The following is a 27,548-nucleotide window of genomic DNA, read 5'->3' as shown; positions in this document are numbered from 1 at the left end:
TAATTCGCATTCTACTCATTAAATTGGAATGAAATATGGAATGAGCATTTTCTTACCTTAAAAGCTCGTTCTATTTCTGGGATGTCTTTTAAAGAAATGACAACTGGAATGATATCTAAAGCACTGAATTTTGAAGCAGCAGTAGCAATGGCATTGGTGTCTTTCGAGTCTCCATTTGTGAGAAACACAGCTATTTTTCTCACAAGGATCCCATTACGAACTCGTTTAAAAGTATGTCTTGCAACAAACTGCATTCCAACGCCAATATTCCGTTTTCTGGTTGATCGCTCATGTGCTAGTTCTTCTACTCCTTCGATAAGTAACTGCTTCTTCTTAAAGTCTGAAAACCGGATGAAAGGCCTTGCTATATTACTGTATGTAAGAACTGCCACCCGGGCCCCAGAGGGACAGTTGCTTTCAGCGATGTTAATATTCTGCAGCAGTTTAAGTACAATTCCCTTCATCCTTTCAAATATGGACAGTGTGACATCTGAGGACGTGTCCAGAGCAAAAGCCAGTTCAGTGGGGTACACGGGGCACTCTTCTTTTCCTGGAACAATACGAAAGCTGTTAATAATTAACAATGTCATTTATGTAACCAATTGGCTAAATTACCGTCATAATATTCAAGTTACTTACTATGTAAACAGCAAGCTGTAATAAAGAAAAGGAATAGAGAAAATTAATGATTGAGGGTTCATTATTGATCCAAGTTCTATCATTATTAATCTATTTGAATGCAAATTCAAATAATTTTTCATGTTTTATGACTTTGTATATTTTCACCATATATTGTGTGTTTGTACAAGAATCTGATGTGCTGGTTAATAATTACACTTACAAGTGTGACAAGTTAAATGCATCACAGGGTGGACTCTTCCCTTCACTGGGAGTGGTGAGAGAAGTGGTCAGACCGGGAAATGAATGAACAAGTTGGTCCCAGTGAGGTACACATCTACGTTTTGCCACCTCACCAATTAATATTGGGCACAGAAGGTCCAGTGATCTGTTTATTAGCTACTAACAATTAAGGCTCTTGTAATGAAATAATGGCCATAAGAGCCTCAACTCACTTGGAGCTTTAAGCATGTACAGGACTGCGATAATGTCTCAGCAAACCTAGATAAGCCGTCTAACTAGCCTTCAGTCTCACCGCACTTCCATATCCACTCCCACCTTGGGCCTGCTTCAGGAGATGTTGTTCCTGACTCTAGCCCACACCCAACTCCTGAAGATAAAAATCTCATGGGAGTTACCCAACCTTCAGACCTCAGGAATACAATGTCAGGAATAGCCAGCTGGTGGTTCTAAACTCTAAAGGGAACGTGCAACTCAACCCATTGCTTGACTCGCAAGCTGCTGTTTAAACAGCGGTGACTGGTCTACCATGGTTGTAAGTGTTAAAGGACATACTCACGACAGTTAGCTCTCACAGTTGATATGATGTTACATGGCTGGAATAAAAACATACAATTTAAAACATTATGTAAAATATATGAATTAATTTAAGCTTCAATATCTATTATGCATACAGATCACGTACTGCGAATGAAGTGCCCTGTCGTCCTCTGGGACCCTAGAATGATAAAAAATAAATAGCTTTAGAATAAAATAAAGCATCTTCAATAATGTTTCAGAAGTTTATAACTGAAAAGAATTAATGACAAAGAACCTGTATCCAGTAACAATGGCAAAATATTGTAGATATTTCTCAATGTCCAAAGTGTTCAGTTAGAAACAAATGAACAGTATAGGAGGGCATGAAAAATCCAACACCAAGCACACCTAAAAATGAAATGTCAACCAGGTGAAGTTACAAAATAAAACTACTTATGTGCCAAGCAACATAAACAGCAAGTGATAGAAAGAGCTAAGTGATTCCACAACTAACAGATCAGATCTAAGCTCTGCAGTCCAGCCACATCCAGTTGTGAATGGTGATGGACAACTAAACAACTGAAAGGAAGAGGAGGATCCACAAATATGTCCATCCTCAATGGACTAGTGTAAAAGATAATGCTGAAGCATTTGTGACTATCTCCAGCCAAAAGTGCTGGGATATTCCATCACGCCCTCCACCAAAGTCCCTTTTGACTTCCCAAAGTGTGTCCATCATCTAAAAGACACAGTCAGGTAGTGATGGAATACTCCCCACTTGCTCGCATTGGTGCAGCTCCTACAAGACTCAAGAAACTTGACAACATTCAGAAGATTTCAGCTTGCTTGATCGGCTCCACATCACCAATCATTCTGTTCCTCCACCACTGATGCTCAGTTGCAGCAGTGTGTACTGTCCACAAGATGTACCACAGAAACTGACCATAGCTCATTAGGCAGGACCTTCCAAACTCATAACTGTTACCATCTAGAAGAACAAAGGCAATAGAAACGTGGATTGATAGAATTCCTTCAGTGTGGAAGCAGGCCATTCAGCCCATCAAGTTCACACTGACCCTCTGAAGACCCAGACCCAACCCCCTACTCTATCTTTATAACACTGCATTTCCCATGGCTACTCCATTTGGTCTGCACATACCTGGACATTGTGAGCAATTTAGCATGGCCAATCCATCAATGAAAATACTATCATCTGTAAGTACCCACCAAAGCACTATCTTGACTTGTGACTTAGAAATATATTGCCGTTCCTTTATTATCATTGGGTCAAAATCCTGGAACTCCGTCCCTAATGACATTGTGAGTCTACTTGCATTACATGGACTGCAGGAATTCAAGGAGGCAGCTCACCACCACCGCCTCAAAGGAAACTATGGATAGGCAATAAATGCTGGCCAGTCAGCACATTCTCCATGGCTAACCCACCTACCCTGCACATCCCTGAACACTACGGGCAATTTAGTATGGCCAATCCACCTACCCTGCACATCTTTGGAGTGTGGGAGGAAACTAGAGCACCCAGAGGAAACCCACACAGTCACAGCGAGAATGAGCAAATTCCACACAGTCAAATTTCACACAAGACTGGAATCAAACCCAGCACCTGGTGCTGTGAAGCAGTAATGTTAGCTACTGAGCCATTATGCCACCCTGTGTAAATAAAAAAAATCAGTGATATACAAATTGCACTAAGTAAATGTTACCCACATGAGTGATTCCAAAGAAGAACTTCAAAACTTAAAAGATGCAAGTCATTCGTATATTCTCAATCAGTAGTGGAATCAAGAGTATTGGGCTAAGGACAGGAAAGTGGACGTAAGGAGTGTTGGATCAGCCATTAACCTATTAAATGGCAGAGCAGGTTTGAGGGGCTGAAGGGCCTACCCATGGTCCTATTGATTATGATCTTATAACTGCATAACCATTGCATTAGACATGATTGAACTTTATGAAAGTGAAGCAGATAAGTAACATAGAGTCATAGAGATGTACAGCATGGAAACCAGACCCTTCTGCCCCACTCGTCCATGCTGATCAGATATCCCAACCCAATCTAGCCCCACCTACCAGCATCCTGCCCAAATCCCTCCAAACCCTTCCTATTCATATACACATCCAGATGCCTTTTAAATTTTGCAATTGTACTAGCCTCCATTGGCAGCTCATTCCATACAGGTACCACCCTTTGCGTGAAAATATTTTATATCATTCCCCTCTCTTTTATATCTTTCCCCTCTCACCCTAAACATATGCCCTCTAGTTTTGGACTCCCAGACCCCAGGGAAAAGACTTTGTCTATTTATCTTATCCATGCCCCTCATGATTTTGTAAACCTCTATAAGGTCACCCCTCAGCTTCCGATGCTTCAGAGAAAACAGCCCCAGCCTGTTCAGCCTCTCCCAATAGTTCAAATCCTCCAACCCTGGCAACATCCTTGTAAATCTTTTCTGAACCCTCTCAAGTTTCACAGCATCTTTCCGATAGGAAGGAGACCAGAATTGCATGCAATATTCCAACAGCGGCCTAACCAATGTCGTGTATAGCCGCAACATGACCTCCCAACTCCTGTACTCAATACTCTCACCAATAAAGGATAGCATACCAAACGCCGCCTTCACTATTCTATCTACCTGCGACTTCACTTTCAAGGAGCTATGAACCTGCACTCTCTTTGTTCAGCAACACTCCCTAGGACCTTATCATTAAGTGTATAAGTCCTGCTAAGCATCTCACATTTATCTAAATTAAACTCCATCTGCCACTTCTCAGCCCATTGGCCCATCTGATCAAGATCCCGTTGTAATCTGAGGTATCCTTCTTCGCTGTCCACTACACCTGCAATTTTGGTGTCATCTGCAAACTTACTAACTATACTTCTTATGATCACATCCAAATCATTTATATAAATGATGAAAAGTTATGTACCCAGCACCAATCCCTGTGGCACTCCACTGGTCACAGGCCTCCAGTCTGAAAAACAATCCTCCACCACCACACTCTCTCTTCTACCTTTGAGCCAGTTCTGCATCCACATGGCTAGTTCTCCCTGTATTCCATGTGATCTAACCTTGCTAACCATTCTCCCATGGGGAACCTTGTCGAACGCATGTCTGAAGTCCATCATGGCTTCTGTAATTTTATGGCCAAAGAAAATTTCAATTGTGAAAAGGAAACAGTTAGAAATGAACATAAAGATGTGAGAATGTAAATTCAGCAGTTTCCTTTATTATTTATGGGGATCAAGGACAAATTTGTAAACCTTTCTTGAGGGTGATGAAATAATTCATACTATATTATAAGGGGAAGGCAATGGCCTAGTAGTATTATCACTGGACTATTAATCCAGAGACCCAGGAAACATTTTGGAGTCTGAGTTCAAATCCCACCATGGCAGATAGTGGAATTTGAATTCAGCAAGAATCTGAAATTAAAAGTCTAACGATTACTATGTTGATTGTTGGAAAAATCCATCTGGTTCATTCATGTCCTTGAGGGAGGGGCAACTGCCTTCTTGACCTAGTCTGACCTACATGTGACTCCAGACCTACAACAATGTGGTTGATTCTTAACTGCCCTCTGGGCAATTAGTGATGAGCGATAAATGCTGGCCTAGCCAGCGACACCCTCATCCCATGAAAAAATAGAAAATGTAGCTTAAATTACGTAAGATCCTAATTTTACTTTCATCTTCTTTACATTATATTTATTTTACATTTTCTTCCTGCTTTCTGATGTGCATTATATCTTTACAATCACAGTTTGACATTGGACAGAAGAGATGCCTGAATTTGTGATGGTACACTCTATATAAGTATAAATTTGAGAATGATACTTCTATGGAATGATTCGCACGGGAATCAATGAATCAAATAATCTGATCTTTGCCTTCACACTGACACTTGTTGGAAACTAGACTTTCCTTTTTTTCTTCTTCCTCACCTGAAGATGCTGATAAATGATTCCATAGGTGCTAGCAATTCTTCGGTAATTCAGGTTACCGATCATTCTTCACACAGTCATGGACAGTGAATTTTGTTGAAATATTTAACTATGTCAGGATTCCAGATTCAATTTTATTCCCAATTGATTTTCACACATATTTTCTGTCAGGTTACTGGATAGCAATTAAAAGGGGCAGACTTGCTCAATCCTCCTATTATTGCATTTTGCAGTATATCTCTAATTTATAGCTCCAATCTATTCTTGAGTTGTGTGGTATATCTTAACCAACGACACAATTTCCCAATGTGTGTTTAACACAGGAACTAAAATCTCCAATCTTGCAAAATCTGCTGTGCAGCCACCTGAAAAAATGAAGACCATTGGGCGATATTAGAAAGAGAGACTATATGTTTCACTAAAGAAGTAGGTTTTAAGAAGGCTTTTAATGGAAGCAGATAGTGGCTGGGTTTAGGAAAGGAATTCCTTGGCATGGAACCTCAGTAATTAAATATTAGATTCTTTCAAATTTAATTGATCATTAATTGCTCCTGACAGTTATTTAAAGAATCTTTTCAAAACACTGTATTTCTTTACATTCAACAAGTCCAGGGACAAATATTTGAGAACAATTGGCTAACTAATCTATCCACAAATGGTGTGGCATTCAAAGTCATTGACAAACATCTTTACGAGAGTTTTATTTTGTCTGTCAAACATGTGCATTTGTAAGTTGGTGACATTCTAACTTAACAAAGCAGTTGTCTGCCTTACCCTTAATCCAGTAAATCCCATCTCTCCTGGTTCACCAGGATCACCAGAATCACCAGCATTGCCCTAAAAGATAATGAGTTCATCACATTATTTCACAGAGAACCTTATATATTAATTCCTAAGCTTGATGATGAATAGTATTGGAGTTATATATGTGCCTGTGACAAATTTAATGAGATTTTTAATATACTGGAAATTTAATTCTTCAATAATTATTAACTAGGTAAAGGATGCCAATATTAAAATGAATTAAATTACATTAAAATTGTATATAAGTAATGAAATAATAAATAGAAATAAGAGGATATCAAGTTAAATATACATATATAATGTAATTTGCTAGAATTTTGAACATGATGGGACAGCACAGATCCACTGCCTTCAATTTCCAAGCCATGTGGGAACTTCAACACGTCCTGAATAACCATATGTTCAGGAAGTTCCTACAGTTCCTCAAATGCATATCCAGAGTTTCTGAGTGTGAGAGCAGTTGGCTTCATTGCACAGCATATGGGAAGCTGAGAATTTCCTGAAGCAACATTCCAGAAGGTAGGAATCTTGCAGTTACAGCTGTTTCAAGAGGATGTTAAATGGGTGGCAATCTGGCATGGTAGAAAGAAGAAGGCAGTGTAGGAATTGTCCAGAAAGTAGTTTTAAAATATGATGAGGAAAAAGGAAAACATAAAAATATTCAACTTGAAGACAACTTAATCCAGAGTTGAAAGGGAATCAAACTTTTCTCGGTAAAGCAGCAAACAAGGAATGGGATTTCTTCAAAGAGAAGATAGCCTGGAAGAAAGGAAGGCCTTTCAAAATTTGAGCATTGTGGATGGCTGAAGATATGGACATTAAAGTAAAACACTAAATGAATACTTCTGACAAATGATGGGTTCATAATTTAATAGACAAGAGAACCAAGCTACATACAAGAAAGCTCAGGCAAGATCTCAAAACATAAACAAGAGGCAACATTTATATAAAAGAGGAGCTTAGTGGGTAACATAAGAGGGAAACCAAAAATCTTTTCTAAACATGAACTGTGAAACAATAATCAAAGAAAGGATAGGGTCCATTCGGCACTATTAAAAAGATACTAAACATTTGAATTCACTGAAGAAGATGCTGCGAATATCATAACAGGTGAGAGAGGAATTAAGATGGAGTTCATCAAGAATATAGTATATGGGTTTAGAAAGATCTACTTGGGGTTATACTTGATTGAATACAATAAGCAGCAGACACTGCAACAGTGTGGTCAGAGAATAAAGTAAAATCTTATGGGAGACAGATCAAAGGTTACATTCTCTCAACAACTTTATTATAATGCACAGCCTATTTTTGTAACTGAGAAGCAATAAATTACACGTTGTTTAACTCCGCAAGTCTCTTCTCACTAGAACAGAACATAGTTATCCTTGCATACACTTGGCTGTGTAAACATCTAATGAACCCATACAGTTAAAATATTAATAAAATAAAATATAAATATATAAATAACAACCGATCAGCATGGCATCATGAGACTCTGGTTTGTAGGAATAGTTCCCAAATCCAAATTCAGCCAGTAAACAAACAGACATCAGGGATTTAATGAGTCAAAGCTAAACATCCACAATAAAAAGGAGAAAATTTAAGCATCACAGGGTTTAAAAAACAAGTTGCAGCTCAGAACGAGTATCACCACACAGCACACAATATTTCAAGGTACAACTGGTAAAATAAAGAGCTAATAGGAGTCAGGAGGCCACTCGTATAATCCGGAAGTGGAGGGCAGGTCAATTATTGAGGTGAATCTTTTCAAGTAGATCAGAGGTGGACAACTTATATAAAAAAAAGAATGCTTCTGGTCTAACAAGGAAATATTTTGGCTATCTCCAGTATAATTGCGAAAGGTAGGAATCCACCATCCCAACCACAAAAGGAGGGGATATATTCCTTAAAATTGCAAAGAGCCAAAAATCCCTCCAGAACAGCAAAGTGTACATGAATGGCCATGAGTGAAAAATAAATATCGCGGAGCAAAGAAACCTTCCAGGTGTGAACAGTATCCAGCTCTTCAAGCCAACCGTTTTTATTGTGATAAAGTAAGTAACTTTCAAAAAATATGCTGAAGAAGGACCACAATCACAGAAAAGCAGAAGCTGAATAATTATCCACACAAACAGGTGCATGATGCAAGTAAGGCAAAGCTTTCTTCGAAGAACTTGGTGAGCAAAGTACTTTGATAAGCTAACATTTTTGTGAATGGACACCTCATAAATGTCTCAATATTGCCACATTGTCTCAGCTGACGTAACACCTCTTGCAGCCAGAGGTTCAACGACGTGGTCCAGGAAGGGTCATGCTCAACATTATAGATATTACACAAGCAACTCTCAAACACATGTGAACACTGAATATTACAAAATCTATATTACTCCACAACTACGAATATTTACTCTAGCTGGGATGCATTGAATGCAAAGGGACCCCAACTTCCTTCAAACGCTGAATGGGGTAAACAATAAAATGTCAAGAATCAGCCAGTAGATTTTACATATAAGCTCATAGTGGAACTTAAACTATAAGTAGAAACCATCAGAGATTAAATATGTTGGAATGATAAATTTGTTTCATCCCATCAATGAGATGGAAATCTGTGACCATACTGGTTTGTCACAAATGTTTTCCACTGTGATCAAAACTGCAGAATATTTATATCCCAATACCAGCAGACTTTGAGAAGAAGTGCAAATGGAAGCAGCAACTGAACTTTATACCCAACTTGAGACAATGGAAGTATCTGGAACGGAATTGAGTCAGATTACAATACAGCAGGGAATAGCTAGTTGCGACAAATTCAAGTCATACATTAGATGCTGAGAAGATTAGGAAAGGATCAGTTCAAATAGAACTCCTGATCTCATAACCTCCGAAAGAAGAATCCTAAACAACTATTATGGATACCACAAACAAGCAAAGAAGAATCTTTAGGGAACACAAGTAGAAGTGAACATATTGATTTTCTTAATAATTCATGTGCTAAGATATAGGAACAGAATTAGACCATTCATCCCATCAAGTCTGTTCTACCATTCGATCATGGCTAATATATTTCTCAACCCTATTCTCCTGCCTTCTCCCTGCAAGCCTTAATACTCTTACTAATCAAGAACCTATCTATCTCTGTCTTAAATATACTCAATGACTTGGATTCCACTGCGGCAATGGATTCTTAAGATTCACCACTCTCTGGCTGAAGAAATTCCTCCTCTTCTCAATTCTACAGGGTCATCCCTTCAGTCTGAGACTGTGCCCTCAGGTCCTGGTCTCTCCCATTAGTGGAAATATATTTTCTATATCCACTCTATCCAGGGCTCTCGTATTCTGCAAATTTCAATCAATCAGTCTCCCCCACCTCTTCCCCCCCCCCCACCCAACCACTCTCATCTTTCTAAACTCCACTGGAGCACAGACCTAGAGTCCTTAACCACTCCTGATAAGACAAGCTCTTCAACTTGGGATCATTCTTATATATATTCTCGGGACCTCCTCTGAGGCCAGCACTTCCTTCCTGAGGTAATATTCTAAATGTGGTCTGCCCAGAGTCATACACAGCCTCAGCTGTATAGGCAAATGAGGAAGTCTAAAATGATCAACAATGAGTATATCTACTTCAGCACAGATCTGCAGGCAGATTGAGACCAGAAGTCCACTACTACAAATTGAAATATAATGCATACAAATCCATGGGAGACACCATTAAGAAAAAAAACAAGACATGCCGAAAGAGAAAAGGAAAGAAAAATACCTGTTCCTGCAGGGTGAAGGCTCACTGTAAAAGAATTTCAAGGAATTTAAGATATTTTAATTCAGAAGAGAACTTCGGAATCTTAGGATGAGGGTCAACACAACTACTTGCTACTCACTAAAGTGTCATTTTTCCGAATCTGTACATATTTGGAGAGAATAGTGTAACCTCCAAACCATCTGAATTTGTAAAGTAAAAGACTTGGCAGAGAGGGAATATTGGTAAATGTAATTATTTAGTCAACATATAGCAATAATTGTCATCAGTAAAAAAAGAAATGCAGGGAGAGAAGCTGTAAGTGGTTCTGAAAGGGCCAATACTTGATTGAGTGCAATAAGCAACATATATTGAGATGATGTCATAGTGGGAGCAAAAACAACAGACCTAAAGGTGGGCCCTCTCAACAATCTTTGTAGTACAGCTAACGTCTTACTCTTATAATCTGTGAATAATTGCAGAAATGCAATAAGCTCTGCCTTGTTCACTCTACAAGACTCCTGTTACTAAACTAAACAGAAGCTTGACATGTACACACTGCAGAACTCAGACATGTAGAAGATGATTATGAATAACAATACACTGCACAACAATGAGGAGATGCTGGTACATCCCTGTTTGTAAAAGGGAATTGGGATAACATTAGCAAGTGCAGGTAAATCAGTATAACTTCAGTAGCGGGTAAATGTTTACTTCCAGCTTCCTTTGAAGGCTTATGAATGTATATCTCTAAGTTTCTCCCTTCATGTAAGCCACTTAAGATTGCAGAATTTACTTAATATTGCTTCTGTTCTTTCTTCCTACCGAAGCTAATCACTTCACTTTTCCCTGCAGCAAATTCGCTTTGCACATCTGCCCTTTTGACCAAGGCAACCATGTCTTCCAGAAGTCTATTACTGGATCATCATGGTTCATTACATTTCCAAGTTCTTTGTGATGTTCAAAGTCTGAAATTATGTCAATAATCCTTTTCAAGATCAATCGGTTGATCAGAATCACTTAGAAAAGCTTTAAATATTAAAGTCAGCATGAACTTATAAAGAAAAAATTGTGTTTGACTTGACTAAGCACTTTGAAGAAGAATGAAAGTTGATGTTATGATGTAGTTCTTTAAAACAATTAATAAAACACCACATAATTGATCTGTTAGCGAAATTGAAATCCTTACATTGGTGTGGTTACGTCATTCTAAAATTGGCTAAGGAATGGAAAACAAACAGACGTGGTGAATGTTTAATTTCAAACTGCAATGAAGTGTGCACTTATGGCCACAAAACAGTCACTACTGGGGCCATTATACTTTTGAAGTATATTAATGAGTGGAACTTGTGTATACAAGATATAATTTCAGATTTTGAAGATCACACAGAATTCTGAAATGTAATGAACCATGATGAGTCCAGTAATAGGCTTCAGGAAGACATGGTTGGTTGGTAAAATGGGCAGACATGTGGAAATCAAATTTACTGCAGGGAAATCTGAAGCGACGAGTTTCTGGAAGAATGAACAGAAGCAATCTAAAGTAAATAGCTTATATGAAGAGAGAGACCTGGAGATATACATTCATAAGTCTTTGGAGGAAGCTGAACATGTGATGTTAAGAAAAGATGTACAAGATACTTGACATTATTAATTACCGAGTAGAGTACAAAAGTAAGGAAATTACAATAAATCATTATAAAACGCTGGTGGGATCCCGGCTGGAGTATTGTGATCAATTCTGGCTGCCACATTTTAGGAATAGTATCAAGAGAGGAGAATTACAGGAATAGTACAAATCAAAGACTGCATGTTTGTGGAAAGCCTGGAGAAACTGCTTCAAGCAGAGGAGGCCTAGGAGAAACTTGAGAGAAGTATTGAAAATCATGAAGGGTTTGATAAGAATAACTGAAGAGAAATTTTCTATTGACAGCAATCTCACTAACCAAGGGCACAGACTGACAGAATTAACAAAGGAACCAGAGGTGAAAAGCAGAAACATTTTAGTTGTGCGGCAAGGCATGATGATCTGAATGTCATACCCATAAGGATCACGGTAGTTGTTTCAAAACAATCTTTCAAAAGAAATTGGATAAATATTTGAATAGGAACAATTCCCTGGCCTTTGGGAAAGAATAACAGGATTGAATTGGAGTGTTCCTTCATAGAGGTGGCACTCGTACAGTGTATTGTAAAACCCTATGATTCGCTGATTTGTTTTAGGTTCAGAGTTTTGAACCATTTCCATAACTTGTTTCTTTTTGAATGCTAGTAAACCTCCTCATATTATAAATTTATAATGATGTCAACATAATGCTAATTCTAATTAAACTATAATAATTCTCTATTTACTACAAAACATAGACTGTTAATTGACAAAGCCTATTTTTGACTCCAATTTGATAATGTAAATGTAAAAAGTCACATTTGTGCTTTAAAAATGTAATGCTTTAGATGAAGTTTCTACCCTGTTCCCTCTCATTCCTTTGGCTCCTTGTCCTCCATTTTGACCAGGAAGTCCATCTTCTCCCTAAAACCATGACAATAAATAAAGAAGTAAAGATAGGTCATCTTCCACATGAAGTAATCTAAAGTTGGACATAACCATATTTCTTATGATAAACAGGAAATGTACCTTTCTGCCGAAGTTGCCTTGTGGTCCTTGTTCCCCCTATAGAATTAAAAAGAAAGTTATTGGGCTAATTAGACAAAAACTATGTATCCATGTGGAAACACAATATTGGAGATAAAAAAATTAATCCTAATTTTGATTTTGCAGCATAGAATGAAACAATGCTAATTGTTAGATCTTAAAGCTGAAGTCTTTCTGTAGACTTTTACCAAATCATCATCCACCCTCCCAGATAGTCATCACCTGCAGCATTTCAACAATAATTCTTATTTACTTATTGGGGAAGATTTTGTTTTGTTGCATTACCTACAATATGAAACATTCTGGAGAGATGTTCTTTGTTAGTTATTGCTCATGGAATTGTAAAAAATCTTCTAAAGAATGGCTTCATGACTTCACTTGACCTATTAATCCGGGAGGAGGAAAGATGGAGTCATGGTAACTGTACTTACCCAGTGGAAATTGGTGATGTGCTTTTAAATGTCATAAGGGTTAATTATTTGCTAGAAAGCTAACAAGATCCCAGCAGGACACTACCAAAGAGGCAGCAAATCTGCACTTTCAAAACAAGTCAACCTTTAATTTAAATAGGCTAATCAGGACCCCTAACAACACATTGGGCCTTAAAAAAAAGTTTTAACAGGCCTGAGTGGGCCATTGTGAAAAGCATTGGGAAGCTGATGAACTTTGCATCTTCCTTGCTGGAACCACAAGGAGAAGAAGCTGAAGATCTCCTCTCGGCCTCAAATACAAAACTTTAATCTTTCCTGGTCTTAATATACCTTCACTTTCTCTTGCACTATATCCAATATGGAATTCCCTTCCCAACACTTACTTGAATGCTATGGATAGCCGAAAGGTTCTTGCATGTCTGAAGGCCAGTCCTTACTCTAATCCTATTTCCTGACCCGAACTTGTAGAACTGTACATTGTTGTGTCATTGAGACCCGGCTGTAAAATTATCTCGCCTGGTATCATTGTGGGCAGAGTGAAAATTAATTGAGACCAGTGGTTATCCACCAAAAATCTACTGGCTGTTAAAGATCCTCTCCTAACTTGCCCACTTTTCAGAATTAGAATTCCTGAATTTAATTTGACATTTTTCTCATTTTAATGAGGAACATTGTATTTTCATATTGCATCACAAAGTCATGAGAGAAAATAAACACAATAATCTAATTAATTGGGGCTTAATATTTTTTGTCACAAAAATCTGACTTATTTTCTTATTATAACATTTATAGTTATCAACTTAATTAAAATGAATGAATTATTATAGGGTTACAATGAAAAACAAAACACTCCATTGTGGATTTTTTTCAGTAGAAGCGTTGTAAATTAAAATAAAATCTTATTTTCAATGCTGTCTAGCACTAGTAGTAGTTCTGTGCAAACAGGAAAAGGAAACACATTTATTATACACACATAATTAACCTTGAGCATCTATTTTAAGTTACGCAAGAATGTGATGAACACAACGATCATTATTTTGAGAGCAAATTTCTGTGTATAAGTGCAGCATTCCTAATTCTCTTACTTTTGGAACCAAAGGAAGTGATTGACTCCTTTTATGCACAAAAGTCCCCTTGAAAAGTCTTACTATTCAGTGAGTTCTTGATCCATAAATAGTAATGGTTTCTTCCATTTCTTGTCTTCACGATAGTTTTAGAAAATAAATGACATAGCCCATACTACATGATCCTGTGTACAAGAATGTGTGTTCTTCTATGGGAGATTGTTAGCTGGTGATAATTCATTAGCGTAATCGGTCAAAATGAGATTCTACCATTCTCAACAATTCAATAGTTTCAGGTACAGATCTTAAAACAGAAAGTAGAAAGAGAAGGCATGTTTTTGCAATGTGGAACTATAGAATATTATTTTGTTACCTTTCTCCCGTTTCTGCCTTGAGGACCAATTCCATCTTTGCCATCTAGCCCCTGTTTGGTAAAGAATATCATGATATATTATAGACACATTATATATTATCCAATCATTTTTATCTTTGCAATTTCCTGATGGAATTTAACAGGAGTAAATCCAGTTCTCTGAGGCTTTCTGCAACATCTTAGACTGACCAGTGCTTGACAGAAAATCAGTGATTGCATGATTTACATATTACTCAAACAAACAAGGCTTGGAGGTACTGGTATTGGACTGGGTGGACAAAGTTAAAAATCTCACAACAGACCTGTTAGACTATAATCTGGTGTTGTGAGATTTTTAACTTTAAACAAGTTCAACAAATTGCAATAGTTGCCTCAAGTTTAGTTTTCTGTGAACTTATCAAACAGCACAGCATCATGACCATTAATGGGCTCTATTTTCCACAAGGAAACGTGAATCTAACAGGGGTCAGCATGGTGGCTCAGTGGTTAGCACCGCTGCTTCACGCACCAGGGACATAGGTTCAATTCCATTCTCGGACAACTGTCAGTGTGGAGTTTGCACATTCTTCCTGCGTCTGTATTGGTTTCCTCCGGAAACGCTGGCTTCCTCCCACAATCCAATGATGTGTAGTTTTGGTGGATTGGCCATGCTAAATTGCCCATAGTTCACAGGAGTGTGTAGGTTGGGTGGATTAGCCATGGAAAATGCAGGGTTATAGGGTAGGGGATTGGGTCTGGGTGAGATGCTCTTTGGAGGATGGGTGTGGACTTGATGGGTCGCATGGCCTGCTTCTTCACTGTAAGGATTCAGATTTGTTTTGAGACATTAGTTCCACTATTAACAGTGGGGATTTGGCCAGCAAGCAGCAGAGTTTTGGTGAGGAAAGCCCAAATTCTACATCTTTCTAGTATGGATGCAGGGAGTACATTTTGCTTCTACAATATGATTCCTGTCCAGGAGTCAACCTGGCCACCCAAGATTAGGAGCTTGAAGATGATGATGGGAGTGTGATGGATGAATTGGGGTGAGTAGGGAGTCAGATACCCATCCTTTGAGAGATTGATATGAGAGACTTTGATTAAAGAAGGGGATGAAATTAAAGGGAGATAGTGAAGTTTGGAAGGTGTAGGGGTAATTTCTCTTTGCCCACAAGCAGTGCCGTAAAGGCATTACCCTTCTCCAGGAGACTGTTCTAACTTTCCTTGAGCTGTTGGGAAGATGGCTAATCACAGTTAAATCTATCAAGCAGGCTAAATCTGTCAAATAATAGGCAAATACTCACCAGCTGCCTGGGAGTAGCAGAATATGTGTGTGGCTTAATATTAATACTTTTACAACATGCCTCTTTTGTCCAATCTCTGTTTAATTTGTAAATTATTGGTATGGGGGTTGTAATGGAGTTTGAGATTCTTAAAATCTGAACATCTCACAAGAATTCAACACTTCCATTTTTGGGGAATTACAATTGTAGTGTGTTGACTCAATTTTTAATTAACATCTATTTGGTATGCCAGCATTGGAACAGTCATCCTGGCAGAATTTTAACTAAGTCCTTAAACTTCAGATGTAAAGGTTGAAAGCGGTGTTAAGTTCGATACAATGTGCTGAACACCATTTTGGCGGATCACATGGAGGTTAAATTCCTGACATGGTCCTGCAGTGCTCGAGTTCACTCAATTTCAGAAGCAATTTGAAGCACATTCATTAGACTTATGCCAGCGGTTCTTATGAACAAAGATTGACTAGTGTGACAAGGCTTTAAGATGTAATACAGGTAGACTGTCCTTCACCCTAAGTTCCAAAATCCAACAAGGTCCAAAATCCGAAGGTTTTTTGTGAAGTTTTTTTCTCATTAACAAGGTTGTTTGGCATGCAAACAGTTCACCCAAGTCGAAACCCACTCGATGCATGTCACTCAAATACGAGGTTGTGGGTGGTGTTGCCAAGCACCAACAGGTCTGGGGTTTGTCTATGAACACCCCCAGGTCGTTACCCACTCGATGCGTGTCATTTAGATGTGACATGGGGGAGAGGATGTGGCCCAGCACCGGCCAGCCTGGGGTTTCTCTCTGAATGCCCCCAGGTCGACACTCACTCGACGCGTGTCACTCAGCTGTGACATGGGGGAGAGGATGTGGCCCAGCACTGGCCGGCCTGAAGTTTCTCTCCGAATGCCCCCAGGTCGACACCCATTCAACGCGTGTCACTCAGATGCGATGTGAGGGGGTGTGGCCCAGCACCGGTAGGCCTGGATTCTCTCTCAAGGCCTGTTTTAATTAGTATGTCTGCTCCTCCGGTAAGATTTTAAAAAATTTCACCATCAAAATGTCACTTATTCTGACATTCGAAAAATTCAGAATTCCAAAAAAACAGCTGGTCCCCACAATTTTGGATAAAGGATCATTTACCTGTATTATTAATTGGAAACGAGTTCTAAAGTTGAGGTAAATGTTTACTTGCTTTCAGTTATGGATTAACAACTCTTTTGTTTAGTATCAAAACTCCATTTCCAAGAAACTTGCAACATAAGCTAAGCAACCAACTAAGATAATTGCTGAAGTGTTTACTAAGTTAATGAATGAAGCCACAAAGAGGATTACTGGATCACTGACTATATTCAAAGTGAGTGTGACAGAGTTCAAATGTCAAACCGATGAAGGATTCTGGGGGTGCTAAAAAGTGGTGGTAAGACCTCAATCAGATCAGCTGTCAGTGCTCCTCATAGAACATAGAACATTCCAGCGAGTACAGGCCCTTTGGTCTTTGATGTTGCTCCAACCTGTGAAACTAATCTGAAGCCCACCTCACCTACACTATTCCATTCTCGTCCATATGCCTTTCCAATGACCATTTAAATGCCCTGAAAGTTGGTGAGTCTACTCCTGTTGCAGGCAGTGTGTTCCATGCCTCTACTACTCTCTGAGTAAAGAAACTACCTCTGACATCTGTCCAATATCTATCACCCCTCAATTTAAAGCTATGTCCCCTTGTGTTAACCATCACCATCAGAGGAACAAGGCTCTCACTGTCCACTCTATGTAACCCTCTGATTGCCTTATATGTCATCTCCGGTGCTTCTGATTAATTTAATCCTGGGATTTTGCCGCTTAGGTGTCTCATGGAGTTTGGAAACATTAACACCAGTTAAAAGCAAAGAAAGTATCAAAGGACAATGAAAATGTTGGTGATGAAATTATAGTGTTGCACATGGTCCAAAGCTTTAAAATATGTAAATGGGAATAGATATTTTATACAACCAAGTTATGATAGATAGCCACAAGGGGGAAGCAAAACATCATTTTCAAAAGCGTTTTAACTGGGTTGCAAATTCTTATTGTTACTGACTGTTTTCCAAGTGCAAGTAGAAATAACCTGATTTATGGTTAACAGCCCATTGACCCGATACTTATGGTGAGGCAGGGAGGGTTTTGGGAATGCCAGCTGGGAAGAAATGCAGTCAGGTCAAGGACATTGTTCCTACTCAAACCAATAGCTGTAACTGGGACGATCTGGGGACATCCCATAGAGGGAGGCCAAGATCAGCAAATGGAAGACTGAAGGCTTTCTTGAGGGGCCCTAGGGCAATGCAAGTGCCATAAAAATCCTTCTGGAATGAATGGTTCTGGTCTCTTTTTCACTACTGAGTTTCTAAATACTTGGTGAAACATGGCGTGCAATGGTTAAAGTTAAATTCTTCTTCTGCTATAGGAGCCTGTTTTATGTGTATAATGAAGTATCTGTCTACATCTGAGACAGGAGTTTCACACACCACATATAACGCTGTAAAAATTGTGTCTAATTGGCGATAGCTAAAACTCTTCCTGCACATTGTGGCAGAGTTAGTATTCAGCCACACATATCCAAATGAGCAAGCTTCATTGCTGCATAGGATTTTCTGATTAGCTTTCTAAACTGTCAGGTTCAATTAGGGATTCAAAGTCCACATTATGCATCAAACTGTCACCCATTTGTGATTTTTTTGCCCTAGTCAGGTCATTAAGGATAACAGGCTTTTGAACCGAGAGATCCAGTTAAGGATTTCCCACTTTGACAGGAGAAGCAGTTAGTAAACAAGGCAGTGGCACCCACTCTCCAACTCTCGAGGGAAAAACTTTGGATCTTCTGGTGAAAAGGCTGTGTCTATACCTCTGTGCCAGGAGGCCCAGGTTTAAAGTCCTGCCTGCTGTAGAGAATCAGAATAACAGAATCACAGAACAGGTTGATTAGAAAATATCTTTGAGGAAAAAAGTGTTTTGTGGGCTCAAGTCTAGAGGGGGTGATGGTAGAATGAATGCTTGGAATTCAATCTACAGGGCAGCCTGCAACTTCTGCTACATCCAGTCAGGTGGGTAGGGAAGGCCTCAGCAAGGCCTGTCTGGAATGTTGTCTGCCCTAGGGAAGTCACTTTCTCACAGTTAAGCCTGAAGGCCAACTGGATGATCTCCAACCACTTCCATTAATTTGTTTAAGTGGCAGGTACCTGTCGTTCTTCCTCTGTAAAACTTGCCTGGGGGCTTTTTGGTACTGGTCATTCTGTACATGAACAGGAAGGGCTACTTTTAGCTTCTGCCATCTGGATCCCAGCCTTTACAGGGGCTAAAATTTAAATCTATGGTGTCGGTGCACCTCGCACTCAAATTCATTGGTTTCGACACGATGGGCAAAATCTTGTACCCTCGCCGGACTGAGTTTAATGGCAGCGAGAGCATTTAGTCGCTCAATAATGCTGTGAGTGTGACAATTTGAAGTGTTTGCTGGAGGGCACTGAGAAACTTGATAGGCTGCTGAGTGTCACCCACCTGCCCCTTATTGCCAGCCCTTTGCAATTCTTTGCTACTTGTGGCCTGAACATCTCCTCAATGCAAGGCCTCAGTGAGTGCAGTACCAGCAATGGCCACCATCACTCCTACAGCAGTGCTGAGTACAGAAAAGTGCCTCTGATTGACTGGATGCAACCTCCACTTCTAGGCTTCTTGATGCAGGGGAGAATGTGAGGGGTTGCACACTGGGAAAGATCTGCTATGTGACTGAGTGCTTCAAGGTGGGGAGGATCTACTTGAAAACATGTGGCTCGGCTTCACCAGCTGTCAAGTGTCCAAGATGTCTGTTACCAACAGAAGATTTCACTTTGCGTGAACAATACAGGTTGGGGTGACCAGGCCTTTCCTGTGCCACTCATGGATTTCATCTGGGCAGTATTAAGGAACACTACAAATGGTTTTGCTTTTGTGCTTATACAACCAGCCAACATAAACCATCAAGGCACATGCAATGTTTTAGACTTTTTTTTAATTCTCTACTATTATATTCCAGCTAGTGTATGGAAACATACTGGGGTGGACTCATGGCAAATAATTGCAACATTATTGCGTCTGGCTGGATGGCCTTTTCCAAATCGTGATTTACATACTCTCGTAATCGCCATTTTTAAGATGTGCTGCAAGGTGCTAGACATCCGCTGTGTTGTGTCTCAGCACATCAACAATTCAGTACTAAGAGGGGTGAAAGCTGAGGGGAAAATTGAGGGCAACAGAAAAATGCGCGATGGACCATTACATAGATTTAGATACTCGCAGCCGAATTGTGAAGTCTTGTTCAGAAAATGTCCAAAATGACAACATTTTGTTTCACATTGACAGGAATTTCGAACGCCAGGTCCAATCAGCTTACCTCTAATCTAGACTTTTTGACATACAATCTCACACAGGATCTGCCTGCCTCACATGATTGACTGTGCAACTGTAGGGTGCTCATTATCAGCTGGCTTTTCCTGTCCACCAGCTCTTTCTCGTTGCATCTCTGTATGATGCAGGGTGGATCTTCCGAGAGGATTTTGAGATTTTCTGCCATAATGCTGGCGTAAGCCCCAAACCCCTGGAGAAATGATGCGGTCAACTGCTTACGTAATCCGTCCACAACTTCTGCTGAACTCTCACAGTAGGAAATTGAATTACCTGTGTGTACTCCCAACCATTAGCCACACATTTTTCACATGAGATCAAGCATAAAGATTTTATACATAAAAGAAAACAAGCTCACCATTAGCCCACGGGGTCCCATTGGTCCCCTTTCACCTTTCTCCCCTCGATTTCCTGGTTCACCCTGTTAAATAAATCCCATTAATGAAGGCAGGCACCAGATTTCACATTTCCTTTTAAAATAATTTATTTAGTGACTCGACAATGTGATGTTAGTAAGGCATACATAAATAGCCAGGCTACCAAGAAGAATATCCTTTCCCCTTCTTGGAAAAAGAGTGCCAAGACACCTTTGATCTCCATCCAAGAGGACAGAGTTTCATGTCTCACTTCAAAGGCTGTGCTTCCAACAGAGTGGAACTCTCTCATGCTGGCCCTTTCAATGGCCTCCTGTTTTTTGTGCTCATGTTCCCAAGTGGGTTTCAAACTCTCAACTTGCTGAAGCAAGAGGTGAGATTGAACCATTTACTAAGTCACAGTCAACAGAGTACACCAATCACTCACCAAGGCTCCTTAGATTGCCCTCCCCTGTTCCATTAAAATCTACTATCCAGAATGATAAGGGCAGCAGATTCAGGAGAACACCACTGCATGCAAGGACCTCTCTAAATCACACGCTATCCTAAATTAGAAATACATCATCATTCCTTCAATTCCACTTGGTTCAATTCCTGAAATTCCCTTTCAAACAAAAGTCTTGGGTCTCTGCACCACAGGGGCTGTAGCAGTAAAGAGCACCATAATGATTGTAACAAGGTCAGCCTGGAGGACCTCAGAGAGTATGAGTTCCCTGATTAGGGCTGTTAATCTGGTCCAATCAGGGAGCCCTGGCTGACAGATGTAAACAGGAATGCCAGTGGTTCTGCTCACTCAGAGCGTTAGCTCTGAGGTGGGTGGATCAGTGTCAAGGACTCTCCATGTGTAAATAAAGGGTGAGTTGGTGACAAGATACTGGCCTCTGTGGACTTATTGCAGTGGCGATGAGAGAAAAACACATTCCTGAAGAAATTTGTTCACAACAGTAGTCTTTGAGTTAGGGTAAGCAGTTCTGGCATCATGTCATTATTTGGGAAGCTTGACTCGTTTGATCCTGCTGAAGACTGGGAAAAAGTGAGGACTGCAGATCAGAGTCTAGATTAGAGTGGTGCTGGAAAATCACAGCAGGTCAGGCAGCATCTGAAGAGCAGGGAAATGGATGTTTTGGGCAAAAGCCTGAAGCCTAATAAAGAATGCATTATTTTTTCCAGGCAAATGATATTGGGGGCAGATGAAAAGCAATGAGTGATTCTATTGATGGATTGTGTACTCGCAGCTCTTTTGGTTATTAGAAGGGTAACTTTCCCTGAGGCACCAGATATGAAAACCATTCAAGACTTGACAGATTCAGTTCAGGAATATTATGGCTCCGGCTCCATACCTCCTTTAATTCTGAGGTGCTATTGGCACTAAGTGGCAGTTCTAGAACTTGGGAAACTATGTTGGGAATTTTGATGAGGTTAAGATGACCAGCAGTGGTCCGTGACTTTGGTTTAGCCCTTAATGAGATACTAAGAGATCGTTTGGTATGTGGGATTAATAATCTAACCTTGCAAAAGCGCCTAATAACTGAAGCCCAACTGGACTTCAATCAGGCACTACAACTGGCTTTATCATTGGAAAATGCAGCAGGTGGAACATGTGAGCTACAGGTTACCCCAATGGTAGTGGAAACCCTCACCATTCCAACTGAGCTTAGGGGATACCACTTGAGTGAAGGCAATTGCATAGCCTCACTCAGGACATATCCTGATCAGAGGGACTCTAGGTCAGCCCACAGTAATACCCCAAAACAAAGCCAAGCCTCAGCCAAACAGTGAACATTTTCTTTAGAATCTGGGCTGGCAAGCCATTCTAGTTACTGCCGGTATGCAGACTCGAGTCGGCAAGAGTTCTACTGGACCTGGAATGAGTAAGAGAACTCATAGGCTGGTATCCAGCAGAATACACACACTGGAAAGTACCCCATATATTTTGTTTGGAATAGTTATATTGCTTAGCAACAGCCAAATCAAAATCAATCAAAATAAATATCTGGTTAAGTGGTCACCCAGTTCTAATGGAGGTCGATACTAGCACTGCCATTTCAGTGATCTCAGAAGTAATCTTTAAAAAAATTCACTCTGAATTCCAACCCTTAAGTTTGCACAAGATCTTAAGTAGACTGAGATCCTATACCAGGGAGCCGTTACAGATTAAAGGTACAACTTTGGTTTCAGTCTTTTATGAGAAGTAGTTGGTTCAATTAGCATGGATTGTAGTAAAAGGTTTGGGCCCAAGCTTGATGGGGTGAAATTGACTGAGAAAGATTCACATTTATTGGCTTTTGTTTAGAAAAAGGCTGCCTGAGTGAAGTCCTAAAAAATACCCAGATGTTCTGGATGTGGGTTTGCTCGCTGAGCTGGAAGGTTCATTTCTAGACATTTTGTCACCCTACTAGGTAACATCTTCCATGGGCCTCAGGCAAAGCACTGCTGATAAGTCCTGCTTCTATTTATATGTTTGGGTTTCTTTGGGTGGGTGATGTCATTTCCTGTGGTGGAGTCACTTCCTGTTCTTTTTCTCAGGGGGTGGTAGACCCCATCTAGGAAGGGCACCACTTCGACTGGGACAACACAACCATCCTAGGACAAGCCAAACAGAGACGCATGAGAATTTCTAGAAGCATGGCATTCCAACAGGAACTCTATCAACAAAGACATCAAGTTAGACCCCATTCACCACCCTCTGAGAAAAAGAACAGGAAGTGACTTCACCGCAGAAAATGATATCAGTACAAGAAATGACATCACCAACTCAAATAAACCCAAACATATAAATAGAAAGCAGGACTTATTAGCAGTGCTTCACCTGAGGCCCACTGAAGATGTTACCTAGCAGGGTGACGAAACGTCTGGAAATAAACCTTCCAGCTCGGCGAGCAAACCCACATTCAGAACCTCAACTGAGCTACAAATCTTCTCACTAAGACCCAGATGTTCTTTTTTCAGGAATGTCTAGGGACTATCAAAGAAGCTAAGGCCACTTTGTAATACAAATAAGCCTGTTGGACTATAACTTGGAGTTGTGTGATTTTTAACTCAGAAAATTTAAAACCAGTATGGACTCTTCCAGTGGTGGTACCACCGGCGGTGTACCTCTAGCAGGAGTCAGCTCAATGCCTCTGCATTTGCTACTTGGTCTCCCAGACCAAGTGTTCCAACTTGTAATTACATGTACTTAGTATCAGAGCCCACTGCTGAATTTGGCCTGAAGCTATGGGCAGAATTACCTTATCCTCTTACAAATTTACATCTGTAAAGGTATTGGTGGAACTTCTTGACTCCAAATGTGACCGCCAAACCTTCCTTCTGTATGTGGGCAAATTTACACACTACATTAGACAAAGCTCTGGATGCATACGCTATTGGGCGTTCCTATCCATTGGCCCACCTATGAGCTATTACTACCCCGATAATGCACAGAGAGACATTGTTTGTCAATACCAGATCTTGCTTGGGATCATGGTGTGCCAATACTCTCAAGGATGATAGCTGTTTCTTCACTTCCCTGAAAGATATGGTTTGGCTTTGCAACCATTTCCATAGCTGACCCTTTTTTAAGAGTTGATGCAAAGGTGCTAGGATGGAGACCTGGTTATGGATGAACTTTCCATAATTGTTCAGCAGACCAAGGAAAGACCCAAGATCTGATACTGACATGCGAGTCAGTGTACCTTTGACTCCTGCACTTTATCTTCCAACAGGTGTAACTAGGTCTTATCAACTCTGTAACCAAACTAGATAACGTGGGGTGCTTGGAACACATATTTTCCATTCTAAGGCATATTCTTGCCTAGGAATAAATTCTAAGAACTATGTCCAAGTTACTTAAGTGCTCCTTATTGGTCTTCCCTAATATTAGCACTTTACCTCGATAAATGGCGACCTGGGGTAGACCTGGTAAAATGTTCTCCATCATCCACTGAACAATTGCACAGGCTGATGATACTCCAACTGTCAGCCTCATATATTGGTACAAACACTTATGAGTATTAATTGTAGCATATTTCTGGGAATACTCATCAAAAGGCAATTGCAAATACACATGGCCCATATCCAGCTTTGTGAAGGACAGCCTCCTGCCAGCTTTGCATATAAGTCCTCCATGCGACGGATTGTGCTATTTATTCAGCTAAGAGAAGCAATTTAGCATTTGTTTAAAATACCCACAAAAGCAAACCGACCCATTGGGCTTCACAATCAATATGACTGGTGCTGCCCATTCCGCAAACTGAAATGGTTTGATGAGTCCTTCACTTTCCAGCTTCCTGATTTTTGCCTCATACTTTCAGTTTGGAAAATTACTGATGGTGAGCTTTAATCTTGTTTTGTATTTATGAGTGTATTTAAATTGTAAACTCACATGTCTGGGAAAATATCAAAAACATTGCAGATGAAACAGTTTAAAACAAAGAAAGAGCAAGTACTGTTTGTGTTAAATATCAGTATGTATTTTACTTTGTGTATTCTTGGAAATATATTTTAACAAGTGTTAGAAATATACCTTGCCTAGAGCAGATACATTGTTAGTTGATGTCCTGGTTTTTAGATATCAAAAGATTATTGGTTTCTGAAAAGGAGCAGCTTAAAGCTGCTGAAAACAATGGTGAACAATAGGAAGCGTTCTGGCACATATTAATTACTCAATACGAATGGGTGAGATGAGTAAGAGATGTTACATACATTTTGCCCTTTTAATCCAATGATGCCATCAAGCCCGTTCTGTCCTGGACTTCCTGGTGGGCCCTGTCATACGATTGGGACAAAGAAATATTAATTACATATGTATAAGCAATCCTTTTTATTTAGCTTTGATTTGACAATTGTTTAGCAAGGTAAAAACATGCAGTGTAAATATAAAAATATAAAATGTTTAAAAAAACTTTTCTTATTCATGCCATTGCATTTAAAATGCTAATTTAATATGAGAATGGAAATGTCTGGGAGAAAAACGTTGTGAACAAGTGTTTCAATTTTCTGAACGTAATCACTCAAGGGCAATTAGAGACTTGCAACAAATGCTGGTTAACCAGCAACACCCACATCCTGGAGACAGAACATATAACAGATACACAGATGCAAATTCATAAGGAATCAGATGTCATTTTCTCTATTAAAAAAATGATTAAAGGATCTTGTGTTGAATAACGTTGTGGTAAATACCTCATGAATATAAATAACGTGCAAATACTGGGTCCTAGTTACCAGTCAGTTTTGCTATTAAGAGCAGGTGAAATGATTGAGTGATGGTTTGTCATGTTAACTCTTGAATGCATAACACATTCTCAAGGCATTCTGCACTCAAGTTATTTTAATAAATGTGTACATCTGTTTATTTTAATGTTTTAACAACAATTTCAAAACTTGATGGAGCAAAGTCAAAAGAATATATGAAGTAAGTAGTCATATAAGTTTTGATAAGAGAAAGAAGCACATTAGAAGAGACTAGATCTCGGAGCCACAGCATAAAAGTAAGGGTTGTTCGATTTAAGATGGGGTGAGGAGAAATTCTCTCTGTGTGTTTGGAAATTAATTCTCTATAAATTGTTAGATGCAGGGCCATTTGGCTTTTTTAAGGAACAGGTAGATAGACCCTTGAGTCAGAGACAATTGAGGATTGATGCAAATGTAAAGCTGAGACCACAATCAGATCAGTCAAGATCTTATTGAGTAACAAAGCAGTCTAAGGGACATAATGGTCTACTCCTGCTCTTAATGTATATGGTTGTACATATGTATATAATACACATGACTTCAGCCACCTAGACAGATAAGGGGAGTGGGCAGTGAGGAGTTCCACCACCTGTAAGATACCCTCTAAGCCATGCACCATCCTGACTTGGAACTACATAACCTGTTGCTGAGTCAAAGTCATGGAACTTACTAGAGAACAATTTCTTATTTATATTTATTCATTCTGTGGACCAGTATGTTTACGCTGGGCCAGTAATTATTGTTTATCCCTAACTAAGGTGGTGATGGTGAGTTGCCGTCTTGAACTGCTGCAGTCTTTGTGCTGTAAGTACACCCATAATGTTGTTGGGAAGACAGTTCCAGAATGTTTGACCCAGCAACATTGAAGAAAAAATGATATATTGCTGAGTCAGGCTGACGTGTGGCTTGAAGGGGAACTTACATGTAGTGGTGCTCACACATATCTGCTATCCTTTTCTTATAATAATGGTTCAATCCTGCTCTTGCATTAGACACTTTCCCTAATATTTCTAGGAGATTTCCTGTGTTCACTTGTTTTCATATTAGAATGTGAGCAACTCTTCTTCTATTTCTTTGCTCCCCTTTATAATTTCCCACATTTCTGACTGCAAGGGCCCTGCATTTGTCTTTATTAATCTTTCTCTTTTCGCATAGAATTTTTTGTGGTCGGTTTTTATGTTCTTGCAATTTTACACACAGGCTTGATTTTCCTTTTCGTAATAAAACCTTTGTCCTGTTTTTCTGAATTCTGAAATATTCCCATACCTCAGGCTCGCTACTTTTTCTGACAATTTTATATGCCTGCAATTTGGATCTAATATTATCCCTAACTTGTTGTTTTGTAAGACATGTTGAGTCACCTTTCCTCGTTTGTTTCTGCACTAGACATAAATTAATAATTGTGATTCATTCATGCGTGGTTTCAATATTAGCCATTGCCTATCCACCATCAAACATTTTAGTAAGATTCCCCAATCCATCCTTGCCAATTTGTGCTACATAGTTCCCTTTGTTTAGATACAGGGCTATAGTTTTGAGTTTGACTTCTTCACTTTCCATCTTAATGTAGAATTTATCATCTTATGGTCATGCTTTGATGCTGGTAGTGGGGGATTTGGCAATGTTGATGCCATAGAATGTCCAGGACTGAATTCACTATCATTTGAGATGGTCAATGCCTGGCATTTGTGTGGCATGAATGATGCTTGTTATCTATCAACACATATCTGAGTGTTGTTCAGGCCTTGCTGCAATTGGACATGGACTGCTTTAATGTCTGAGGAGTTGCAAGTATGAATTGCTGAACATTGTGAAATCAATAGTGGACATTCCCATTTCTGACCTTGTAATGAAGAGAAGGTTATTGATGAAGGAGCTGA

The 27,548-nt window shown here is 39.6% G+C and overlaps 1 protein-coding gene across 1 annotated transcript in view; it reads right to left on the bottom strand.

The window, feature by feature from the left end:
• Nucleotides 1-27,548, bottom strand: part of LOC122564422 (collagen alpha-3(VI) chain-like) — a 135,193-nt gene that overhangs the window by 16,615 nt on the left and 91,030 nt on the right. The window contains exons 20-29 of the mRNA XM_043719264.1: nt 25,138-25,200; nt 20,439-20,501; nt 14,399-14,449; nt 12,513-12,548; nt 12,345-12,407; nt 6,112-6,174; nt 1,544-1,576; nt 1,418-1,454; nt 640-654; nt 57-550 (exon numbers count right to left, since the gene is read on the bottom strand). Coding sequence (XP_043575199.1) covers nt 57-550; nt 640-654; nt 1,418-1,454; nt 1,544-1,576; nt 6,112-6,174; nt 12,345-12,407; nt 12,513-12,548; nt 14,399-14,449; nt 20,439-20,501; nt 25,138-25,200 — 918 coding nt within the window. The remainder of the gene's footprint in view (nt 1-56; nt 551-639; nt 655-1,417; nt 1,455-1,543; nt 1,577-6,111; nt 6,175-12,344; nt 12,408-12,512; nt 12,549-14,398; nt 14,450-20,438; nt 20,502-25,137; nt 25,201-27,548) is intronic.

The sequence above is a fragment of the Chiloscyllium plagiosum genome, chromosome 29 (genome assembly GCF_004010195.1).
Source record: "Chiloscyllium plagiosum isolate BGI_BamShark_2017 chromosome 29, ASM401019v2, whole genome shotgun sequence".
NCBI classification, from domain to species: Eukaryota; Metazoa; Chordata; class Chondrichthyes; order Orectolobiformes; family Hemiscylliidae; genus Chiloscyllium; species Chiloscyllium plagiosum.
The sequence above is the reverse complement of the archived record's forward strand: the minus strand, read 5'-3'. Positions and strand labels throughout refer to the sequence as shown.